Source organism: Eumetopias jubatus, unplaced genomic scaffold, assembly GCF_037043125.1.
Source record: "Eumetopias jubatus isolate StellerSeaLion01/CBP00866 unplaced genomic scaffold, mEumJub1_p1.0 scaffold_10, whole genome shotgun sequence".
In the NCBI taxonomy this organism is placed as follows: Eukaryota; Metazoa; Chordata; class Mammalia; order Carnivora; family Otariidae; genus Eumetopias; species Eumetopias jubatus.
The window spans coordinates 92,661,150-92,684,719 of NW_028274816.1; the positions used below are offsets into that span (position 1 = coordinate 92,661,150).

A 23,570-nucleotide genomic window follows, 5' to 3' on the forward strand; every position below is an offset into this window, starting at 1 on the left:
ACCACATAAAAGTGTTTAAAAAAAAAAAACGAAAACCAAAACCCTATTAGCTTGTGGTCCGGAAAGAAAAACAGGCAGTGGGCTGGATTTGGCCTGCGGTCTGCAGTTTCTGACCCCCTGCTCCATGCATCTGCGACCCTGGAAGGCTCAGCGCCACCAGCAACACCTCTCTGAAAAGGAACATTCTGACCCGTAGGAAAGGATCGTTGTGGTCAATGTGGCTTTTAGATCATAGGTGCCAGAGACAGGAAAGATCAAACAGCTGATGGCACGTTAATTACAAGTTTTCATTTCCTGGGATTAAAGAGATTCTGCTCCAACCTTGTTGACTTAATAATGTTTCAGTCTAAATGAAGACTACTTCCCTCCCTAAAAGTAGAATTATTCCAGTGGTAAAAATGAGTTAAGATCATGTGCTCTTTTAAGACAAATGCACCCTTTGTGGATACAATGTGTCCAAGCCTTTTTAACAAAGTTACCAGTTTTGTCCTCCTGTAATATGTAATGTATTGTACATTTCTTTGTCTTTCCTGCAGCTTAATGCCTGATGATAAAGTAGAAAATATGTCCCGTGTCAGGGTTCCCATGGCCCAGTTATCCATTCAAGTTACCTAGAAGTATTTATTACATTTAGATTTTCATACTCTTTCTCAAAAATATTCAAAATCAGAAACAATCATGAATGCTTATTTTAAAAAAGCTCCCAAGTATCAGGCTCGCTAACAGGAATTTAAAGTTCAGAGACCATTGCCTTTAAAATTTTAAACGGTTATGAGGTTTACTTGAAATGAGCAATTTATTTATTTTGGGGAAGGGGGCAGCAAAGCGAGGTTTATTGAGCCATGAGAAAGTGATCAAGTGATCCTACAAAGCTCCCAAGGAGGGAGGGGACCCGAGACGGTTGCCAGAAACGACCAATTTAAAGACAATTCAGACTTGTTATGTCCTAGAAGGTCAATCCCATAAGTACAGTAGCACTGAGAAAAGAGAAGCTGAACTTGTTTTCGGATTTGTCTTTGATAGAGATGCTAATCAAAGGAGGGCTGCAATCACGAACAGGTGGGCCAGCCGCTGTATAAGCAAGGAAACTAGCTCCCCCTGGTGTTCAGTTTCCGTAAGGACTCCCGGGGGGTGCAGAAGAAGAAAAGGGCCAAGTTTAAGGAAGGCACAACTCTGCTTTTCAAGGAAGAAAAACTCTCACATCCAAGTCAAAATTACTTCAGTGACCATGCATTTCCTAGAGGGAAAACTGGACAGCAAACGTGATATTCCAGAACATTTTATCTATAAACGCGTTTTAAATAGAGCTCAACAAATATTATGGAGAGAAAATACACATTGTGGCGATGGATTTATATTATTTAGATACCTTTCCAGCAACTCAAGAAAAGCACGCCAACTGTCCTAGCAACCTACTCCCCTAGAATTCAGGCAAAACTGTAAGCACCTTCTCTACACTGACAGTTCCTGTTCTAGGATCCGACTGTGCAGCTGAGCTCCAGACTCACACAGGCCCGTGTGACAGCACCTGGTGCCAACTAGGCATTTCCAATTTCACGTGTCCTCAGAACTCTTGACCCTCCTCCCCAAACCTGCTCCTCCACAAATCCTATTGACTTTACTTTCTAAATATACCCAGAACCTGCTTTTGCCAATTCCACCAGTACCCCTGATCCAAGCCAGTATCGTCTTAGCTGGATTATTGCAATCATCTTCTAGCTGGTTTGCCCAATTCCGCTATTACTTTGATTTTCCTGCTTTAATTTTCCATACAGAAGCCTTACGATAATCCCTTGAAGGCACAAATCAGTCATGACCACATTTAAAACCTAAAATCCCTAACAATGGGTTCTTCGTGAACTTCCTGCTCTTTCTTCCTTGCTCCCTGATACTCTAACTGCACTGGACTTCTTGTTCCTTGAAAACATTAGCCTCATGCCTTAGCATTTTTCCCTAGTCCACCCTTCCCTTTGACGTGTGCATGATGTGACCCTGCAATTTGGTCTCCTCCAAATGTTCCTGAGGAGGCATTCCTGACTATCCTATCTAAAACAGTCCTTGTTTCTACCCTTTACTCTGGAAAAAAAAAAAAAAGTTATACAAGTATTTGTTTTCATTCATTAACCAGGTCTCCTCCATTTGCACCTCAAGATAATGGGTTTTTGTTTGTTTGTTTACTGCTACTTCCCAAGGCTTTGAGCAGGGCCCCACACAGAGTAGGTGGTGCTCCAAAAATATTGTTGAATGAATGAATGAGTTCATTTCTCATTGGCTTTTTCAAGAGGAAAGAACATGGTACTGATTTACAATTACAGCTCAAGACAGTCTGGTGCTGCTAGAAAGCAGCTGGGTGGCCCCAAGACACTTGAAAGCACTGTGATCCAAGCCTACTGTCCCAACAGCTGAGAATGGGTCTCTAAGTGTCCGGCAAGAGTGCTGTATGAGCCAATCAGCTGTAAGGATGAAAACATAGATCCATCCGAGACTAAACAAACGGAAGAAATTATCCCAAGGGTAGGTGTGCAGATGGAGGGCTCAGTTTTAACATATTGCTGGAGCAGATTTTGTTTTAACTTAACCTATTTTCTAGTAGTCTTTTTTTTAATGATGCCTTTTTTTTTTTTTTTTTTTTTTTAATGCCTCCATGGGTAGCAAGTGCTTTTCTGGATATTGAATGTCTTTTTTGGTGCTAAGGCAGAGTACATGGACTGATTTCTCTGACTTTGAGCAACCCCAAATGTCCCCACTTGAATAGAAAAGAGGTTGAAAGAAAGTTTAATCTTGTAACTCTTCTATAAACAATCTGGGAGAGAAAAAAAAACCGGTTAGGTTTCTGGCTCGTGGTATTTTACTTATGAGGTCATGCAGCAGAGGGAAAACAAAGCAGAATTCGTAATTAGGGAGACTTGGACCCGGTCCATCTTTGCCATTGGTGCTACTGAGAACAAGTTTACTTCGCTACTGCAGGCCTGTGTCTTCACATGTGAAATGAACTGAGCAAGATCCACATTATTAACACTCTACAATTCTGCATTCCAAAAATGAAAACGCGTTAAGAGGACAGACCAGGCCTTTGGCAACCGGAGACGGTAAAAACAAACAAACAAACAAACAAACAAAACAAAAAAAATACAGTGCCGCGGGAAATAACAGCAAGATCTAAAAGCCAATCCATCAATACGGACTCCGTAGAGTGTTCACATCCTCTCGGCTTGAATGCCAACTCTCACTGTACTGCCCGAAGACACGCAAAACCTTTTCCTCTAAAAAGCCTTTCCTATGAATTCCTATTAATTCAACTTCAGAGGTGCATCTTGCCGTGAGCAGCAGGAATCGGTACTAAGCTAGAGCTGCGCGGTCCAGCCCCTTGAGCCACGCGGGGCCGTTGAGCACTCGCCATGCGGCCCTCGGAGCGGAGAGGTGCTCTCAGTGTCGAGTGCACACTGGAGTTCGAACACTTAGAATGAGAGGTGAAAGTAAGCTCTCTCCATTTTTATTTCGACCACAGGTTGAAATGGTAATATTTTGGATGTACTGGACTAAATTAACATGTGTGACTAAGCCTAATCTCACGTGCCCCTTGCTGCACGAGCTCACGTGGCTCCCAAAAACGTTAAGGTGACATCTGCGGCCCGTGCTCTCTTCGTAGGGGACGGTGCTGCTCTAGTTTAGGGACCAGAGCCGCGGAAGGGGCTCAGCCGCGGCCTCCGGAAGCCAGCGCCGCGCACACGCGCCCCCGAGCCCGCTCGCTCGCACTCACTGCTCCGGTGCCCGCCGCGCCGATCTTGCCAGGCTCCCCGCGGCTCCTGCGCCCCCTCGCTCCGGAAGCTGCGCTGCGGGCCCGGGGCGCGGGCGCGGCCGGGGGTGCGGGCCGGGGACGCGCCGCGCGGGCTCGCGGCGGGGCGGGGCGCCGCGGGGGCGTGGACAGCGCCGCCGTGGAGCCGGGTGGCGGGGTGGACGGCGCCGCGGGGGACGCGGGGGACGGCGCTGGGCACCCCCAGCGCAGCACCCCGACCCTCGGCCGCGCGGGGTGCGGAACGGACACGCGCTCGAGCCGGGGGGCGGGGAGGGGGTGCCTCCGGGCTTCAGAAGGCGAGGCCGGCGAGGCCACGGTCTTCTGTCCGGCCGTCGGCCGTCGCCGTTACAGGGCTTTGCGGACGAAAACGTTGACGCTTCGTCCTTCTGTGGACCGGAGACAGACGACTAATTCCGCAGGCGCCAGCGCCAACAGATTTTCACATTCGCTTATTTCTAGAACGGTGTTAAGACCGTGGAAAACTAATTCTCTTCACTCTTACCTTGTTCAGCATTTGCAAAGCAAGCTCTGCGTGGATCTGTTACTGACAAAATTATTTCTCAAAACAAGATTTACCTATAGTACATAAAATTTCGTTGCAGTAAACAGATATTCTTAAATTTAACCCTAAGAAATTGCCCAAAAGTAAATACAATGCATTATACACACTTAATTGATGATTGCTGAATAAATGCCTATCACGTAAAACTTAACATTTGTCCAACTTTTAACAGGACTGAATGATTTCTTTAAATAGACTTTTTTCCTCGTCTCTCTGTGCAGAGTAGGTACAAATGGACTTTATGTCTTGTCCAGATAACCACACCCCCTAATTTACACACCTAGCCAAATCTCAATGTGTAGGTTTGTAACTCATGCTGACCTATAGGCCTAAACTTGTGCTTACCTCGTGGGAAAACAGAACAAACCTGAACACAGTGGACAATAATAGTACAAGGAAATAAAACTTGTAACAGAATCCGTAGAAGTCCATGCTCCCTTGGATTCTCTTCTCATAACAACCAAGTGTTCGCCCTCCAATGAGTGTGAACAATCATTTTTCTAAATGACCTTAAGAGGTCTCATCAAGTAAGAAAGTGAATGTAGTAAGGGAAAGCATGGATTCAGTTAGAATATGTGCTTTAAATCACACTGCATAAGTAACAGGGAATTTAGGTTCCAAGCTTCAAAATTTAAAAATACCTGTAAGTTTCACCCTCCAGGTAAAGATGGGAATGTGAGAAAATGCAATCTGCTCACCAGCATTCAATCAAATGATCTGACCTAATTCCGAGATTTCTGAGATACACTGATCTCGCTCGAAAAGTCTGCGGTTTTCAACCTGTTCCCCACGGAGGAAATCCAGCTGATGTTCATAGCCTTACAGGCCAACAACGGGCATTCCTGACCCACCAACGGGACACCCTGTCACACTCTCCCTGTCAAGTAAACACTTCACAATGCAAAGTGAGAATGATACAATTGTAGGAATAAACCTAACACCTGCTCCAAGCCTGTAGGCAAAGTGGAACACTCACAAACATAAGGCCCACTGTAACAAATCATGAGCAAGACCCTTCACAAATACTATGTCCATTGTACAAGTGCCCTGAGTTTCACTTGTAAATATTCTTGAGAAGTCACATTTTATAAGCTGCCGAAACCCCATGTGAACTATTGCTTCTTTCAGGTTCAAGGGACAACCAGCAAATAAAAGGGAGACCAGGCAGCCCCCCTGGCAAGGAGAGTCCACAAATGAGGGATCTAGAGCAGGCGGACCACCTCTTCCAAGAAATGAACCAAAAATCAGCCCCTGGAAATTATGTTCCTTGGAAATCCTTTCTTGGGACACATACAGCGATTTTTGTATTTACTTATCTGCTAGTCCTAGCTCTCTTGTGAGACATAAACATATTTCAAGAATGGAAATGATGTGCTCGCTACCATGGACCAGGCTACTAAGAACAGAGAAGGTGTATAGTTTTTAGCATTCCAGATAAGCCTCATTTCAAAGTTCAGGTGCTTTAAAGAAGGTTCCATTCTGTTACTTGACACAGGGCAGAATCAGTAAACGGTCTGTTCTAATGAAGTACTGCAACCAAGTGAAAGCGTAATATGCAAGGTGTTTATTGTAATTACTCCTATGTGAAGGTCCTTATTTTTGGACAACAGCAAGGCATCTTATTATCCACTCTTTCCATTCCTTAAAGGCTTCCACAGGTTTTGGTAAATTCACATTGTCTTCCCGACTGTGTCCCCTGCTGACTCCAGGGATGTCAGCAGACTCATCATCAATCCACTTCACCAGTGCCTTGAAAAACAAAATCCAGATTCACGTGTTAACAAATCAGGGCAAAAGAGTTTGAGGCAGGAGAAACACGTTGGCTTCGAAATCACGTTATCTCAATCAGTGACTTCTGTTACCCCGGGAAGATGTTCCGTCTGATAAAGATGTTTGTGAATATGGAACAACACATACTGGGTGAAGGAGCAGTTACCAAAAATACACAACCTACGATTACAAATGATGGTCAGAAGTGTGTACAGGAGGAAAGATGAAAGAGAAACGCAAGAATCCTCACAGGTTTTTCTGGATGGGAGGATTATGCTTTTCTCAACGTGCCGAAGGTTCCACAGGGCACTGGGCAAGTGCTTTCGAGCTGATGTGGAAATGGGTCATGTAAGTGTGCACACAGGTGTAGGCAGACACACGCATGTAAACATCCCTGCGTGAGCAGTCACACCCACGAGGTGGTAGGTGATGACTACGGACATGTCTGTGGGCATGCGTGCACATGCACACACGTACCAAGATTACGTGCTTTCCCTCTTCCTCCTTAAAGAAACTCATCCTTTCCTCTGCGTGAACAGCATACCCCTGTCCCATATTTGGAAAGATAAAGCATCTCCACATATACTTGTGGTTTTAAAAAATAATGAACTCTGCCACACACATCAACATTCAGCCTGTTCTCCCAAGTCGAGCGAAGGGGGACCACAGATAGGTACCTCCTCCACCGTCTCTCACTGAACTGCAAGGGTAAGGCACTCAGAAGCAAGGCAGTTTTTTAGAGATTTCTTCGCGTGTTTTTCTTTTTTTTTAAACCACAGCTTCCTGCTTATCTCTGCACTAATTTCCTCTGATAAATTATAGCTCCCGAGAAGGGCCTAATAGAAAATGGCAGTTTGCTACTTATATAACCACTTCCCCCCTTCTTTTTCTTCCCCTCGTTTACTTGGTATCTCTCTATTATGTTGAAGCCAACAGCGCACCGCAGCTTGCGTAAACAGATAGGGCAAAGGTTGAGGGGGCGCCGGTCAGCCTCTTCCAAGTGGTTGGAGCCCTGCATGAGGCATGCAAGCCACTGGCAGTGTCGAAGTCCAAATATGTGTCCGATCTCATGGGTTAAAGTCTGCAAGACATTCACAGCAAGGCTTTATAGCGCCACCATCGTCAAAGAGTTAGACCTGCCTTCTTTTTCTTGCTTTTCCAAGAAACAAATTTATAGGAATCAACTCCCTTCCCGTCCTCACCAAAAACTTCAACCTGCCCAAAGACTTAATCCCCCATTTCCCTAATTGTCTTACTGCTTTCCTTCCTATACTTAATTACTTCCCCCGGAGCAGGGTTTCGCAGCCTTGATACATGTGACATGTGACATGTTGGGTGGGACCACTCTTTGCGTCACCACGGTGGAGGTGGGGGGAAGACACAGCTGTCCTGTGCACTGTAGGATGCTTAGCACCATCCCCAGCCTCTACCCACTAGTACCAGGAACACCCCCAGCCCAACTGCAACAACCGGAAGTGTCTCTCGACATTGCCAGAAGTCCCCAGGTGGCCAAATCAGCCCGCGGACAGTTGTTGCTGTAGACCAGAGGATGGGACCCCTGTTAGGCTTCAGATTCCGGCTATTCCCCCAGAGATGCCAAGTCAGCAGGTTTGGGAGGATGGGGGCTCAGTCTGCATGTTACCGGGCAAACCAGGTGATGCTGATGTGGGGGACACACTCCGAAAACACTGTAGCTCTCAAACCCTAAGGAGGAGTACTTAGGAAAACAGAACTTCCCAGCTGCAGGTAAAGCCTCTGTCTCTGGCTACGAAGACCGGGGGAGGGGGGGGGGAAGGAGAACATGACGGTAATAGACTGGAAATCAGGAGATGGGCTTTCCAAAGAGCAGGGGTTGGGGAGGTATCAGGAACTGTGAGCAGAACTAACCGCAGGAGAAGGCAGCTTTGGGCCAAGAGGAAGCCGTCCTCAAGACGCCTGAGAGCAGAGGCCTCCAAGAGCCACTTTACGTGATGACCACAACAGCTTCAACGAGTCACTTACCTTACTCATAGCAGAATTCTAGAATTAAACTAGTGGCGAGGATGTGGGTACAGTGACAGTTGCGTGTCACTAACAGGACAAAAAACCAGCACTGATACTGTAAATTTCAGTATTAAGGTATCCATTCTAATTCTGTTTCTGTTGATAACTTCAGTCAAACAATATCCACCAAAAGTATACGAGTGATATAAACTCATTTATAATACGACGTTAAGGACTGTTGATATACAATTCAGGGAATTAAGAGCTCTTTAAAAAACATTCCTGTTAGATTTGTTTTTCTTTTTTTTAAAATGACTCACCTTACAGGAACGAAGCAGCAAAACACTGGTCACTTCAGGAATATAATAGTTATCAAAAACGGAATAGTCGCTTGAAGATACTTTCTGCAGCTTGTTCACTTTGCCTTCATAGCGTGAACTGTAAAAATCACTACCATATCTGGCAAAGCTGAATATCCCCACACCTAGAAAAGGAGGACAAGCAACATCAGAATGGGAGTAAGATTCCTGAATGAAAAACCAAAAAAGAGAGGCTGTTCGCGCGTCTAGTCATTGGGTGCAAATCTGTGCTACTGTGTTCACGGTCTAATATGCTTAAGGTTTGCCAAGACAAAGAAGGGCTTTTTGCTCCAGATTTCCCCACCAAAATCTTCTTCTGCTATCCACACTGCGCTGCCCTGTAAGACTCAAGGGTCTTGAGATCAAATTCTTGAGAAATAGAAAGCTCTAGAATTCCCCCCCACACACAAAATTAGTCTTTTTTCTCAAAGAGTAACCCAAATCAAGGACTCCAAGAGGAGTGAGGAAAAATGGTGACACACATACCACACATCCATGACTTTACTCTTTAAGAACACAATAAACAGATCTCTAGGTCCTACAGCGCAGTGAGGGTTCTTTCACTGCCCTGATGCGTGGAGACCATGTTGGACACCATGCCTTCCCACAGAACCTCTACCCCCTCCCCCTTCTCACTCAAGAGCACGACTCTATGTGGCTGCTGTGGGGTGACCAGAATAAATACCCTTGTAACTGACTTCCTGTTACACCGAAGCTTCTCTCAACCAACCCTGCACACATGAGAACAGGGTTTGCTACACAATACATTCTAAAGGGCATGGCTTTATAATGGGACTTATGTTGTCATTTTTATTTATGCCTATTTCCGCTGTTATCTGAAAATAATAAGGCTTTTTTTTTTGTTAAAGAAATGACTTCATAGTAAGTCTGTCCAATCCAACTTGATCCCAAGAGAATGCTCCTCACCCCACCCTTCAAAGTGTCACCTTATATTTGATATTTAGAGAGAGAGCGCATTCTGAGAGAAAGTTAAGGAAAAACAAAATCTCATGTCACAGCTGACCTCCTCTATCCTCTGGCCAACCAAGTGTGGGCATAATTTCACTACAATACCGTTAGCAAGAACATTTTTTCTTTCTAATAACCTTATGGATGGAAGATTATTTTTAGTAATTATATATTTCTCCATTTTAAAATCCCCATCTTTGTAAACTTGGGAAAGTACAGTCACTTATAGTAAGATACTATCTCACTGCATGGCAGATCAATGCTGCTAGCTTACACCTTCTTTAGACCATTTAATATTTAAGAAACTTACTAAAATGGGGGGGTTTAAAGTAGGAACATTTTAGGAGAATGCCTCCTGACCTCCTCAAACGTGTGTAAGATAAATTAGCTAGCAATGTCTAAATTGTTTTAACTTTTTTTTAATGTTTCCATCGCTGTCAGATTAATTATAAAAGGGGAGATAAAAATTTAGTTCATAAAAGTTTATTTCTGATAGGGGGGCCTGGGTGGCACAGTAGGTTAAGCGTCTGCCTTGGACTCAGGTCATGATCGCGGGGTCCTAGGATCGAGCCCCCTGAGCCCTCCCAGTCCCCATGTGGGGCTCCCTGCTCAGCGGGGATGTCTGCTTCTCCTTCTCCCTCTGCCACTCCCCCCCCGCAGCTTGTGCTCTCCCCCTAATAAATAAAAAAGCTTATTTCTGATAGAAAGATAGCTCTTATAAAAATCAGAAAGATAGCTGTGGCCAGAGTGTCCAATAGAGTGTGTTGATGGGGGTTGGGGTGCTCTAGGAATGTAAACGGAGAAGTCACCAAAGAAGGAGCAGAGGGAAAAGGAGGCTCTACGGTGCCCTGGGCTCCCACCTCGAATGAATGTCTCAGAAAGAGAAATATCTAATAGAAAAAAACATTTGTTAAAGAAAGGGCCCACCCCCAACAAACCCTGAGGCTAATGTTACGCCTGGACAGTCCACGAACCAGTACCCCAAAGGCGCTGTCGCGGATACCTACTCCCTACCCCCAGAGCGCTAATGGACGACCACTCCCCTTAGTGCACTGGACTTTCCCTTTCAAACCTGTCAGATCCTAGGGGACAAGGGTAGAGAAATTATAGCAAAAATGGAGGGGTGGGGGGAAAAGTGGAGCGAAGGCAAAAAGAAAAAGAAAAAAAAAAAGGGCAAAAATAGGATTTGCTTCCAGATCCTTTCCTACCCTATTACCACGCAGAATTCCTAATGAGTCAAGTTTTACTGTATCTCAAATTGAAAACTGAAGGTGACTTTTTATAAAAGTAAAATAAAATGTCATGAGAAACAGGATGAAGCTTACACACTTGTAAATCAGCCTATGGTTACTCTACCTAGATAAGAGAACTATGAAGAGAATTGAAAAACAATTAGCAAGATTTTCACTTACCTTAATGATAGTACAAACACCCCTAACGTTTTTAATTCACCTTGCCCCTGAATTACTGACATTTACCATCTGTTGTGCTGAATGTCTATATAGATGCCAGGCATATATACACACTTTTTATGTATCAGCACTGTTAGGTAAACTATCTTAAAAGGACTCTCTGAAATAGTTATCACTGGCCTCAAAATCATGTAGGTAGTGAAGGGCTCAACAGATGGATCATCAGAATCCATCCACAGCATACTACTTCCTGAGCACAGCACGATGCACCAGAAATATTATAGTCATAAGTATCAAAATGATAATTGGCTGGGATTTCTTCCCTTTATCAAGTTTCAAATATTCTCAAGTTGAGGAAATTTCTACTAAGTGTCAAAAAGGAATACCATCTGTCAAAGAGGCCTGTCCAAAGACAAAATTCCAGGAGTCTCGTGGGTAAAGATCAATCATTGTTATTCCCACAATACAGAAGGCATCTCTAGGTTTCTTCTTTTTTAGGAACCTCAGGATGTGCCCTATTTGAAAAAAAAAAAAACGTACATGTGAGATACACATATATATATCCATACATGTATCTATTTAATATCTCCTTCACTCAATTTTAAATTGTAAAGTTGTTTAATTCACCTGCATGAATTTGTAGGTTTTGTGTGTTATCATTGATTCTAAAGGAACACCTCGTTACAGAGACAGGAACCGGTTCTAGGAGTTTCACCGTCAAGCCATAGAAAAATGCTTCACAGTAGCCCTTGAGCCACTTAATATATTCTTCACTGATAATTCTGGTGTTTCCTAGAGATCCTAGAAGATGGAAAAAATGTAAGACAGACTTTAAGATGATTAAACATTCAGTCTTTATCTCATTCTATAATTAGAAATTTTATATTAGAAGCTAACTCCAGATTTTCAATAAACCTTTATTACTCATTGACGTGAACATGAATTACAAAGAAACAAAATGTCCCCCTTTAAGGTGATTTGGGTACAAAACTTCCCACCACTGTAATGAATGTCAAAAAATGATAAAACTGCCTACTTGAATAAGAACAACTGGGCTATCCCTGGCAACAGCCCCGTTGCAAACCAACCCAAATCCAGCATGTTACCAATGTATACCAATGCATTGTATATAAATACTGCGCTTCTCTGGAGACGGTGCCTTTCTAGAAGGATCACTGAAAAACTGTTCAAAGTCCTGGGGAGGCTCGGGATGGGAGATGATCCAGTCTGATTCCGAATGCAAGGTAATGGGTCCAAACAGATCACTGTCTGGCTTGAAGGCTTTGTTCAGCAAACGCCGTTCGCCAGCATCTAACTGCTCATACTGTGACACGAGCGTTGGGTTCTTTGAGATGAGAGCTGTTTTTAGAGTCTGTTCAGAGTGCTGTACTGTTTGCATCTACCAGGAAAACACAAGTAATCAAATATACAATGCATATCCACTCCAATGACTTTAATCTGCCTATCTTCCACATACATCTCTAATTTCTCCCTAGAATGGAAAAACTGATTGCTCTTTTGTTGTTGTTGTTGTTACTATTATTCGTACCAAACAACTGTTTTTCTTCCCCATTTCCAATCAATTTCTTGGGGAGGGTATCTGAAAAAGTGAAAAGAAAAATCATGAAGTTCATTCCTCCTTCTCTTATGGAACCTGCTCCCGTTTTAAAAAAACCTAAGTGAATGACCTGATTTCCTGTTTCCTTCTGTCCTTGGGGTAACAATATTATGAACTGACTCATTAGGGCCACATGAAAAATACTCATCTTGGGCACCTGGGTGGCTCAGTTGGTTAGGCGACTGCCTTCGGCTCAGGTCATGATCCTGGAGTCCCGGGATCGAGTCCCACATTGGGCTCCCTGCTCAGCGGGGAGACTGCTTCTCCCTCTGACCCTCTTCCCTCTCGTGCTCTCTCTCACTCTCTCTCTCTCAAATAAATAAAAAATCTTTAAAAAAATAAAAATACTCATCTTTTCCAAGGTGACTCAAAGATGTTCCAGACCACACAAAAAGAGAACTGAGGTAAGTCCTGCCATTTCTGTAATTTAACTGCAGGCTGGTAATAGACCTCATACACTGAAGTTTATTGCCTCAAAGTCATGTCACCCTGGGGAGGACATCAGGTGACTAATCAAAAGCCAGACTCACAATGACAGGTTTCTTCCATTCACATCATGTTCCTCTGTAGGGATGTCATTCTTTCTTCTAAATGCGTCAAACAGCTGTTCCACCACAAGGCTTCTGGAGTTAGAAAAGGTAAAAAAAAAAAAAAAAAAGGACTTCACTCTCTGGAACCTATCATCTTTCCTAATTCTCTAGATTTTTTCCCAGTTTAATGATTGACAAACTGATGGGAAAATTGAAGCTAACGTCTGTTCTGTTTGGACATCAGAATCCTGGGGTTCCAGAGCCAGGACGAAATTCCCAAACGGCGGTCACTATTGTTAAAGCTCTGGTATGTGCATAAGACCGTCCTCGCTGCTCCCCACCTGGGCTGACAGTTCACTTCTCCTACAGGACAAAATATCAAAGCAAAATGTGCCCTCCTATATGCTACCTACCTTTAGGGAGGTAGGCTCCCATCGAAGTTTTTGCCTTACAAGGACCGGCATGCCTGGGCCTGGGCCTGGTCGGGAAAGTGCTGTGCGGGGCGCCTTCACCCTAATATTAAAAAGGCAGTGTGAAAGGTCGGCCTTCCGCCAGCCTCCCAGGTCCACTCTGGGTGGAACCGCGGGAGGCAGAAGAGGATCACTTCTGTAGGTTGCAGGCCTGCAGTGCCCAAACCAGCACATCCTGGGCAAACCTGGACAAGTTGGCCACCCCCGCTGGTTGCTATAGAAACCCGCACCTTGGGCTGGGGCCCGTGCAACCGCGACCCGGTCCCTGGCTGGGGTGGAGTGGGGGAATCCCCCGCGGAGTCTCGCTTCGTCTTTCCGCCCGGAGGAAGCCTCCTCAAAGGGCCTTGCTCCCTGGAGACGCCCCCGCCCCCGCTGTCCTCCCCGGCTTCCGCCGCAGCGGCCCCGCCCACATCCTCACCCCTCCCCCACCGACCGCGACCAACCTCCACCACCAATCCCCCAACCCGGGAGGCCACGGCCCGGATCTGACGGATCCACCGCACTGCCCTCACCCTGCCAGGCCTGGACACCGCCCGCCTCCAGCCGCGGCCCCCGCGCGCCCGCCCGTCTCGCCCTACTTCGTACCGCGGCCCCCGTCCCCCGCCGGCGCAACGCCACGCCCCACCGCGCCACGCACCGCGCCACGCACCGCGCCACGCACCGCTCCGCCGCGCACCGCCCGCACGTGCCACGCCCCCGAGCCGCACGCCCCGCCCCGCACGTGCCACGCCCCCGAGCCGCACGCTCCGCCCCGCCCCGCACGTGCCACGGCCCCCGAGCCGCACGCCCCGCCCCGTAGCGCGCGGCTGTCTGGCAGGCTCTGAGCTCTAGTTGGGGCGGCAGTCACGGTCATGGTCTCCGCAAGCTGGGGGGGGGGGGGTGGCGAGGTCGCGAGGCGTCGAAGTCAGTCCCCACGGTCCCCTTCTGCCCCCTGGTCTCCGCGGGGGCGCAGCCACTGGTCCCTCCAGGGCCGCCCCGGGGCCGCGCTGGGTCCCGGGGCAGCTGGGGCGGGGTGGGCCTCGCGGGTTTGCCCGTTTGCGAAGGTGCTCAGGGGGTCGCGGGTTTGAGGAGCGCCCTCGGCGTGACTAATGTAACCAGCCGGGTCCAAAATAAGTCAGCCGTGGCCGCACGTTGACGTAGGGCCTGGGCGCGCGCCCGGGAGCCGTCCCCCGCTGGACTTTCCCTTCTTCGGCGGCAGCGCCCGCAGCGGCGTTGAGTGCGACCGCAACCGCGAAGCGCAGGTGGAGCGCGCAGAGGGGTCGGCGCGGAGGCGGGGACCGGGCCGGGCGACGCCCGCAGGGTGTCTCTCCACCCAGGGATGCGTCCCTCGGAGCCACGCTGGTGCTGAAAAGGCCGAATGCGTGTGCCGGAGGGAAGTAGGAAGGGGGCGGGCGAGCGTTAGCACTGAATCAGCTGTGTGGCCTTGGCTAAGTTAACCTCTCTGGGCCTCATGGTTCTCCTGGGGAAGAGGAAAGGAGCCAGCTCTGATCCCTAAAGCCCCTTCAGCACTGGGAGGTTGTTTATGAAAGCAGAGGATCCCCTGGCCCACCCCTCTATAGCCGCTTCGTGCATCCCGGCGCCCAGCAGATGTTAGGACATAGTATGTGGTCAGGCTGGCTAAAGCCCCCTCGTACTGCCAAGGACAAATCCCAACCTAATCAATCGCCATTCCCTCTCCCTTCAAGGGTATGGGCCTCCAGCAGGCCGCCAAACAAGCCCACCCACCCCTCATACCCTCCTTCCTTTCCAGCTCAGTTCAGTCTTACCCGGGTTCACCCCACGCTCTCCACTCCGTTTGACTCAGCAGCTTCCTACAAAAGAACCCCGGAAAAACCCTAGTCCATTATAAGCCTGTTTCTTCGCACCTCCACCTTTTCCCACAAGTTCTCTTCCCAAGACCTCACCTTAAGGGACACTCAACTTTCTTCCCTGAACATCACTTCTTCCTTCCCAGCCTTCACTCAAAAATACTCCTGAGCCCGTTTTCATTTCCAAGCCATTGTCCTACTAGGACAAAGCAACCTCTATTCTTTTGAAGTTCAGGCCATTTTAAACCATACTCTGCTTTTTCTTCCTCCTAATTGTCCTTCTCTTTCTCCAGGAAGGATGCACAGGTTTTCTTGAGGACTTCAGCCCTGTCTGATAGTTACGTTCTCCACCCTTAACCCCTTGTTGTCTCTCCTTAGAGGACCATAACTTAATAAATGTTTCATCTTTTCAACTCCAGTGATCACCTCGGTCTCACGTTTGTTTACGCCCCCTGGATCTTGAAATGTCCAAATTCCTTCTTTGACCACATTGCCCATTTCCACCCTTACTTGAACCCATTCTTCAGTAAAATGCATTCATATCATGCCTGGTCTCAAAGTTTAAACTGAGAACATCAATGCATCACTCCCACTGTGCCTGAGATACTGCTTGGCTTTCTTGGACGTTGTGCCTTTTGACTGAATGCCTCTCTCCAGAGATCCCAAAAGTCAGTCAGTGTAGCACAGGGCTAAGATGGTGGTCTGGGTTTGAACCCTGGAACCCCTGTTCCAGCATCTATTTTTTAACCTTATGCATCTCTTCCCTGGTTTGTACAAGAGAGATAAAAACAGCACAGACCTGTAGTTTTAGGGATCAAATGAGTTACTTCGGACATTTTACCTTTTGATCCTTTGGCCATCTGATGCCCTGAGAAGCTTCGTTGAGCTCAGTGTTCACCTCTTCTGTAAAGTGCTCCCTAACGCCACCTTCTGCAACACAAAACTCCCTCCTTCTGCAATGTTCATTGCCTCGTGCATATTGCTATGGTTGTCCTTATCTCGATAATTGTAACTTAGATCTTCAGTGTCTCCCTTTCTAAACTGTGAGATACTTAAGGGTAAAGACTTTGATTCAAGGTATCTGGAACATAAAAGTTATTCATTGGCTTTTCATTCAACTCATGTATTCATTAACAAGAATTTTTTTTTTGTTTTTTTTTTTCATTTCAACTATTTAAATTCACTTTCTGGGTAAAAAAAAAAAAGACTTTGTGGTTGCCCCCAAGTTTTAGAAGGATACGATATTGCTGTACAAAGTATTTAATACTTATTGTTAAAAAAATTTAGTATCCCATGTTCATTAAGCTTTATTTTTAGAATAAAAAGAATATGTATCATATATATAATATGTAAAGTATATTTATATAAAATTTTTCTCTGAGCCATTTGAGAGTAAGTTGCAGGCATGATGTTCTCTTTACTCTTAAATACTCTAGCATATATTTTCCAAAACCAAGAACACTTTCATAAATAACCACAGTACAAGTAAAACACACCAGTATGAACTCATGTGATAATTGTACCTCTTCACCCTTTCCCCCAACCATTTCCCTACAATCTCTGAATTTTACTCACCAAGATTCCACTAGAGATCCATTTAGATTAGCAACCAATCTATCGTTCATTTTCCTAGTTCTCTGATTCTCTTTAAAAATTACTAAATATATGAAAATATTCCAAGTACATTTTTAAAAGCCAAATCATACTGACAGGGTTGTAATGAAAAGCAACAGCCCCACCCTATAGGCCAACTTCCAAGAGGCTCTCAGATGTTTCCCTTGGTATTTTTGTCTGTATTTCTGAACAGGATGCATATAATGAGATTTCTTGATCCATTGGTTTCAATCTATTGCTTTGTTGCCCTGATAGATGGGGGCTGACCTCTCTTACGCATCCTCACACTGCCCACCTCCCGATCTCTGCTGATATAGTTATATCACAACTTTGGATTGACTCTGTAGTCTGTGCTTCCATTATGATAATTATTCATTGTTTGCTGCAGAGCCAAGCAGTGTACTATGACCGTGCTTGCTTCTTTTTCTTTTAAAAATCTTTTATTTAGGGGCGCCTGGGTGGCTCAGATGGTTAAGCGTCTGCCTTCGGCTCGGGTCATGGTCCCAGGGTCCTGGGATCGAGCCCCGCATCGGGCTCCCTGCTCCACGGGGGGCCTGCTTCTCCCTCTGCCTCTGCTTCTCCCCCCTGCTCATGTTCTCTCTCTCTCTACCTCTGTGTCTCGAATGAATAAATAAATCTTTAAAAAAATAAAAATAAAAATCTTTTATTCATGTATTTGGCCGGGGAGGGGAAACAGAGGGAGAGGGACAAGCAGACTCCGAGCTGAATGGGGCCCCTGTGCTTGCTTTCTTGTAGAACTCTTTATTTTCACCTGGAGTTAATCATCATTTCCTTTCTGTTATTTGATTGATTTTCTTTTTTAAATTATGAAAGATCCATTTACCAAGTTTCTTAGGCCTCCTCTAATTCTTTATTGTTAAAACAATGCTTCCCCATCTCTGTTACACCCTTGTCAATACCTTCTACATAGGCTAAGCACATCAGTTGTTTGTTTCCGGGAGCCTTCCTTCTGCAGCTCTCCATCCCCTGCTCCCATCTGAACCAATCCTCTCTGGGCCTGCTGTGTAGCTCTCGCCCTGGGACCGCAACTGTACTTGTCTCTGTGGGACCGTTTCTCCTAAATTCCGTGTCCTCCACCTTCTTGGTTTACTCCCTTGGTTGTAGTAGCACATGCCCTAGATCCTTTTGGAATAAAGATACATAGAAATAAATACTTTGAAATCTTGCATATCTAAAAATGTTTCTAGTCTACCCTCATGCTTGACTGAGAGTTTCCCTGGACTGGTGTGGAATTTTAGGTTGAAAATCATCCTGCCTCAGCGTTGGGAAGGGTTTGTTCCATTTCTTCCTGACGCGCAATGATTTTGATTCCTAATCCTTTGTATGTTACCTGCTTTTTTTTTTTTATTTTTAGTTTCTTTAGGAAGATCTTGGAATCTTCCCTTTCTCCTTAGAGTCCTGAAGAACTCTATGGTTCTTAAGTATATACATTTTTAAAAATTATGTATCTATTTATTTATTTTTCCAAAGATTTTTATTTATTCATTTGACAGAGAGAGAGAGAGACAGCGAGAGAGGGAACACAAGCAGGGGGAGTGGGAGAGGGAGAAGCAGGCTTCCCGCCGAGCAGAGAGCCTGATGTGGGGCTTGAACCCAGGACCCTGGGATCATGACCTGAGCCGAAGGCAGGCGCTTAACGACAGAGCCACACAGGCGCCCCTAAAAATATTTATTTATTTAAGTAATCTCTACACCCAACATGGGGCTTGAAGTCACGACACTGAGATCGAGAGTCACATGCTCTTCTGACGGAACCAGCCTGGTGCCCCTGTAAGTTTTTTAAAGATGTGACCTGGTCTGAGCACTTTTTTTCCCCGTTCATTTTGTTGGTCACTCAGTAGGCTCTTCAATCTTGAGTCTCTTATTCTTCCATTCTGAGAAATTTCTTTTTCTCCATATTTGCTGGATGTGGGAATTTCAAGATGGATCCTCTCATTTTCTTATCTTTTCTTTAATATTTTTCCATCCACCTTTTTGTACCATTTTCTGAAGTTTTCTGTCTTTTGAGTATTTTTTTTTCAAACATTCTATTCTTTAATAGCCAAATGCTCTTTCTTGTTCTGAACATTTATTTCGCACCTTTCCTCATTTAGTGGGTAAAATGTCTTCTCTTGTCTCTCTATGGATATGAACTATGCTACTTTTGAAGTTTAGTTCTGCTGTTTCCTCTGTTTGGGTCTTTTTCTTTCATGTTGGAACTTTCCACAAACATCTGATGATCCTTGGCTATCTGTTAAGCTTTCATCATGAGGCACACAAAGCTGGTTGATGGTTTTGTGTACATGAAAGCAGATTATCCACTGGGGGTTCTGGTGAGCTGGCAGACAACCAGCTGATTCACTGAGGGGAGATTCCCTAGTATCTGAACCTGTGACCGGACCATTTTTTCAAAAAAAAAAAAAGGACTGTTTCCTAACTGCTAATGTTCTGGAAACAGGGGGAGCATCCCACTAATGAGTGTGCAGTTTCTAAATCCTTAACCCACTTGTTTTCATCTTTTTTTTTAAAGATTTTATTTATTTATTTGAGACAGAGAGAATGAGAGAGAGAGAGCACATGAGAGGGGGGAGGGTCAGAGGGAGAAGCAGACTCCCCGCTGAGCGGGGAGCCCGATGCGGGACTCGATCCCGGGACTCCAGGATCATGACCTGAGCCGAAGGCAGTCGCTTAACCAACTGAGCCACCCAGGCGCCCCTTGTTTTCATCTTTTATAACTTACTGCCCACAATGATTCTCAAATGTCACAACCAATCCTTTTTAAAGAATACATTAAAAGGGTTTCAGTCATTTACCTGCTAGTATGAATTCGTATGTGCTCAGTTTACTTTTCCTCTAGTCCTTAACTGATATCAGCTGCTCTGAGGAGATGGAAGTCTGACTGGTCAGGAAGTGGAAACAAGTAAGTAATTGAGGGTCACAAGAGTTCCTCAGCAGAAGAGCATCCCAGAGCCGATAAGGCAGATTGGGGAGGGTCCTGTGATCCAGGGGATTTGGGCACTGGGACCTGGATTTACTGGGAGGTGAGAAGATGGAAAAGAAAATTCACTTACATTTAAATTGTGCTGAGCCTGGGCTATCCCCGGAAAGCAAGAGTTGACTTGCTTTATCCCTCCAGCCCAGCAGACAACCTGCTCTCAAAGACCCAGCGCCCAGGTGCTATGGGAGAGAGACTACCCAGAGCAGCTGATACCAGCTAAGGGCTAAGAGAGAGAGTACTGTGCGAGGGGACCCTGAGAACCCAGTCACCCTGGCAAAGATAGATTTTAAGGAAAACACATTCTGCATTCCAGACAATCAACTTATAAATGATCTTTTGGACCAAGTCCTGCTTGCAAACTGAAGCTCCACTTGCCCACCATGGGTCAACTCTGGGAGTGCCAAGTCGGCAAGGCCATTAGCAGAAATGAAAAGCAAGATATATTTGAGTCCATTAGGTGAAAAGAGGATTTTTCTATCTTTTATTATTTATGATTCGTGACTTCAGTTACTGTTTCCCGGAACAAATAAACTGTTACAGTTCTGCTTCAACTTACTGGAGCAAATAGATGCTTATCGTCAATCACGTAGAAAATGCGAGGCGGTCTCTAAGGCTTTTGCTGCCTGTGGCCTCTTTGCAGGCCTTTGATGTCTTGTCAGGCAAGTTACTTTCTGTGCCTCAGACAGTTTCCAAAAGCTACCACAATCTGGGTGTGTGTGTACACATACACATACTCGCGTTCCCTATATCTGCCTTGCAAATGAATACAGTCAACTCTCAATGAAGTGAACAAAAGCTGACTTGAGTTTTTACTTTAGGAATGCCACTCCCCGAACAGGAGAACCCGGGGTTCCAAGCATCTTGGGGAGCATTTAGGATTACTTGAGTGGGAGCTACAGTTAGCATGAGGGGAGGGAGAAAGGCCAGGTCCAGGGGCCTCTGCGACCTCTGGAGGGTGCAGCCAACCTCCCTGCCCCAGGTGCCTCCCGCAGCCCCCCACCCCCCCAGGGACGGGCTCCAGCATTGCAACTACATCTGAAATTTTCGGTTTCCTTTCCCCTTCCCCTTTTTCAGTCTCCAAAAAGGCAGGAGGGGGTGCCGGGGGGAGCCTGAATGAGACACAAATGAAAGAGGAAGTGTCTCAGCACTAACCAAACATAAAACAGCCCACTCAATCGGTGATCTCTTTGGAAATACTGAAGACACTCTCTGCGTCCTTGTAGACTTTTCTGGGGGAGGGGACAGCTGCCACCCAGAAGCAGCCAGCTTCCCTCTGGTGGCCAGGTCACTGCGGGGAGCAGGCCAGGGAGACTGGGGAGTGGGGTGGGGGTGGGCTGCACCAGTTGCCGGCCTGGAGGTGCAAGGAGGAGGGGAGGCTCCTTGCCCTGGTGTGTCCTGCAAGGCCTTCTCCCTCCCAGGCACAACCCACTGAGCCCACACCCCGGAGAGGCCCAGGCCGTGGTAACTGCGGGTGCCCCCTGAGGGGGCTCCCCGGGGACCCCCGAGCCCTGGCCTCCCTTCACTCTCCAAGTCAGTCAGCATCACCCATCGGCCAACAGTGGGGCCCAGCCGCTGCCAACGGAGGGCCAGGATGGAGGGACCGACGGCCCTCTGTCAGTGATGGCGAGTGTCCGTGGCAAGCAAGCACGCGGGACACGGGGGGAGAAGGCCGCCAGGGCTGATGCTTGAGTCGGTAAAAACCTCGTACTCACATGCGACGTAATCACACATTCCTACTCGAGTCAACCTGATGAAAGACAGAAGCAAGACATGGAGGAAAATGTGAAAGGACAGAAAAGCAGACAAAAGGACAAATCACTCCTAGTCCTTCCGCCCACTGGCCACACCTTTAGACTCTTCTGTGGTGCGCACTTTTTCAGAATCACTGGAGTCACAGGAGACCTCCGAAGTCCTACACACTGAGTTTTCCATCTGTTCCTCTTATTCCAAGAAGAATACTTTGCGTACAAGGATGTTCATCACGGTGTTGTTTAAAATCCCAGGAACCGGGTGCCTGGGTGGCTCAGTCGGTTAAGCGACTGCCTTCAGCTCAGGTCATGATCCCAGGGTCCTGGGATCGAGCCCCGCATCAGGCTCCCTGCTCCTTGGGAACCTGCTTCTTCTCCCTCTGCCTCTCTCTCTCTCTCTCTCTCTCTCTCTGTCTCTCATGAATAAATAAATACAAATCTTTAATAAAAAAAAATAAAAATAAAATCCCAGGAACCTGAAAATGAATGGTCATCACTAGCATTTCAAGTCAAATACGTAAAATTATAATCTCACAAGAAAATACGATGCAGTCATGAAAAAGATTAATCTCATGCTATATTTATGAACATGGAAGGATGTCGCCAAGACCCTGCTAAATTTTTATAAAAAGGTTTTCAAGGGATGTCTGGGTGGCTCAGTCGGTTAGGCGTCTGCCTTCAGCTCAGGTCATGGTCCCAGGGTCCTGGGATAGAGTCCCACGTCGGGCTCCCTGCTCAGCAGGGAGTCAGCTTCTCCCTCTCCCACTCCCCCTGCTTGTGTTCCCTCTTTCCCTCTTGTGTCTCTCTCTGTCGAGTAAATAAAAGAAATCTTAAAAAAAAAAACACACACAAATGTACATATTTTATATGTAAAATTTACTGGAGGTACAAATACAAAAATATATAAATGACCTTAGGTATAAAATTCACATATTGGGCATAAAATTCACATATACATGTTAAGTGTGTGTATTAAAAACAAGTTAAAAAATCGTGTTGCCTTGAATTTGCTTTTTAAAATAATGATGCTGTGTTAGGTTTTAAACATAATGATATTTCCACTGTGCAGAGAAAGCAGCAGTATTTGGGGCTGAATCTTGGAGGAGTAGGGACTGGCCAGGACAGGGCGGTCCAGGCACAGGGAACAGCATGTACCAAAGGCACAAAGTCACAACAAAGTGTGGCACGTTATCGGCCATATCACCCCTGGCATCTGACACCACGGAGCATTCTGCCTGGAAACTCTCCTCTGTGCCTTTCTGGGTCACTGTTCTCTCTGGGCTGTCCAGTGGCACTGGTCAGCCACACAGGCACTGGGGGCCCTATGGGAATGAGGTGCAGGCCTAACACTTTGGGAGTGGGAGAGGTTCTGTAGAGATCATGAGGGTTAAACCAAACTACTTCATAGTATTCTGGAAGCTCAGGCCGGTGCACCGCAGGCAGGGAATCTAGAATCCACAGTCAATGGCCTTGGGTTCAAGGCGAGGCACCACCTCGTGGCCCCTCCCGGACAAAATGCTTCACCTCCCTGAGCCTCAGTGTCTTTATCCACAAAATGGGACAGTAAGAACCCACACACCATAGCATGGTTGAGAAGATGAAGCAAGACTTGGGAAAGTCCCTTACAACTATTTATTATCAGAAGAAGCTGACCACATTACTAACAGCATGGCAAAACCCCAAAGGCAAAAAAACGCAAAGCCCTGACATTTTAGCAGGTCATTTTTTGCTAAGAAACCAGCACTCACGACAAGTCCTTGTGATATATCCTCGTGGTTGGACTTGTCGGTCACAAGTTCTAATTATGGAAATGCACTCTGACAAAACAGCCCGTTGGCATGAGTCACTGGGGTGGTTTTAAGTCTGTAGGCCAGAAACTCTCCTGGGAAGGATTTGGAGATGTGTATATTCGAATGAAAAGAAAGCAGTGATT

The 23,570-nt window shown here is 46.2% G+C and overlaps 2 protein-coding genes across 4 annotated transcripts in view; both read right to left on the bottom strand.

Annotated features, from left to right (window-relative positions):
• Positions 1–3,857, bottom strand: part of ARSG (arylsulfatase G) — a 101,926-nt gene extending 98,069 nt beyond the window's left edge. For all 3 annotated transcript variants that reach the window (XR_015769312.1, XM_028112882.2, XM_028112883.2), the window contains exon 1: positions 3,761–3,857. The gene's annotated coding sequence lies outside the window, so the exon portion shown is untranslated. The remainder of the gene's footprint in view (positions 1–3,760) is intronic.
• A 2,042-nt stretch (positions 3,858–5,899) lies between these two features.
• Positions 5,900–14,130, bottom strand: AMZ2 (archaelysin family metallopeptidase 2). Its single transcript, XM_028112766.2, has 10 exons — positions 14,055–14,130; positions 13,413–13,512; positions 13,000–13,092; positions 12,401–12,451; positions 11,968–12,250; positions 11,479–11,652; positions 11,238–11,366; positions 8,432–8,595; positions 7,033–7,209; positions 5,900–6,107 (listed from the first exon to the last, which is right to left on the bottom strand). Exons 4-10 carry the CDS (start codon positions 12,422–12,424, stop codon positions 5,952–5,954), a joined length of 1,107 nt encoding a protein of 368 aa, XP_027968567.1. The 5' UTR covers positions 12,425–12,451; positions 13,000–13,092; positions 13,413–13,512; positions 14,055–14,130; the 3' UTR covers positions 5,900–5,951.
• Positions 14,131–23,570: the final 9,440 nt, after the last annotated feature.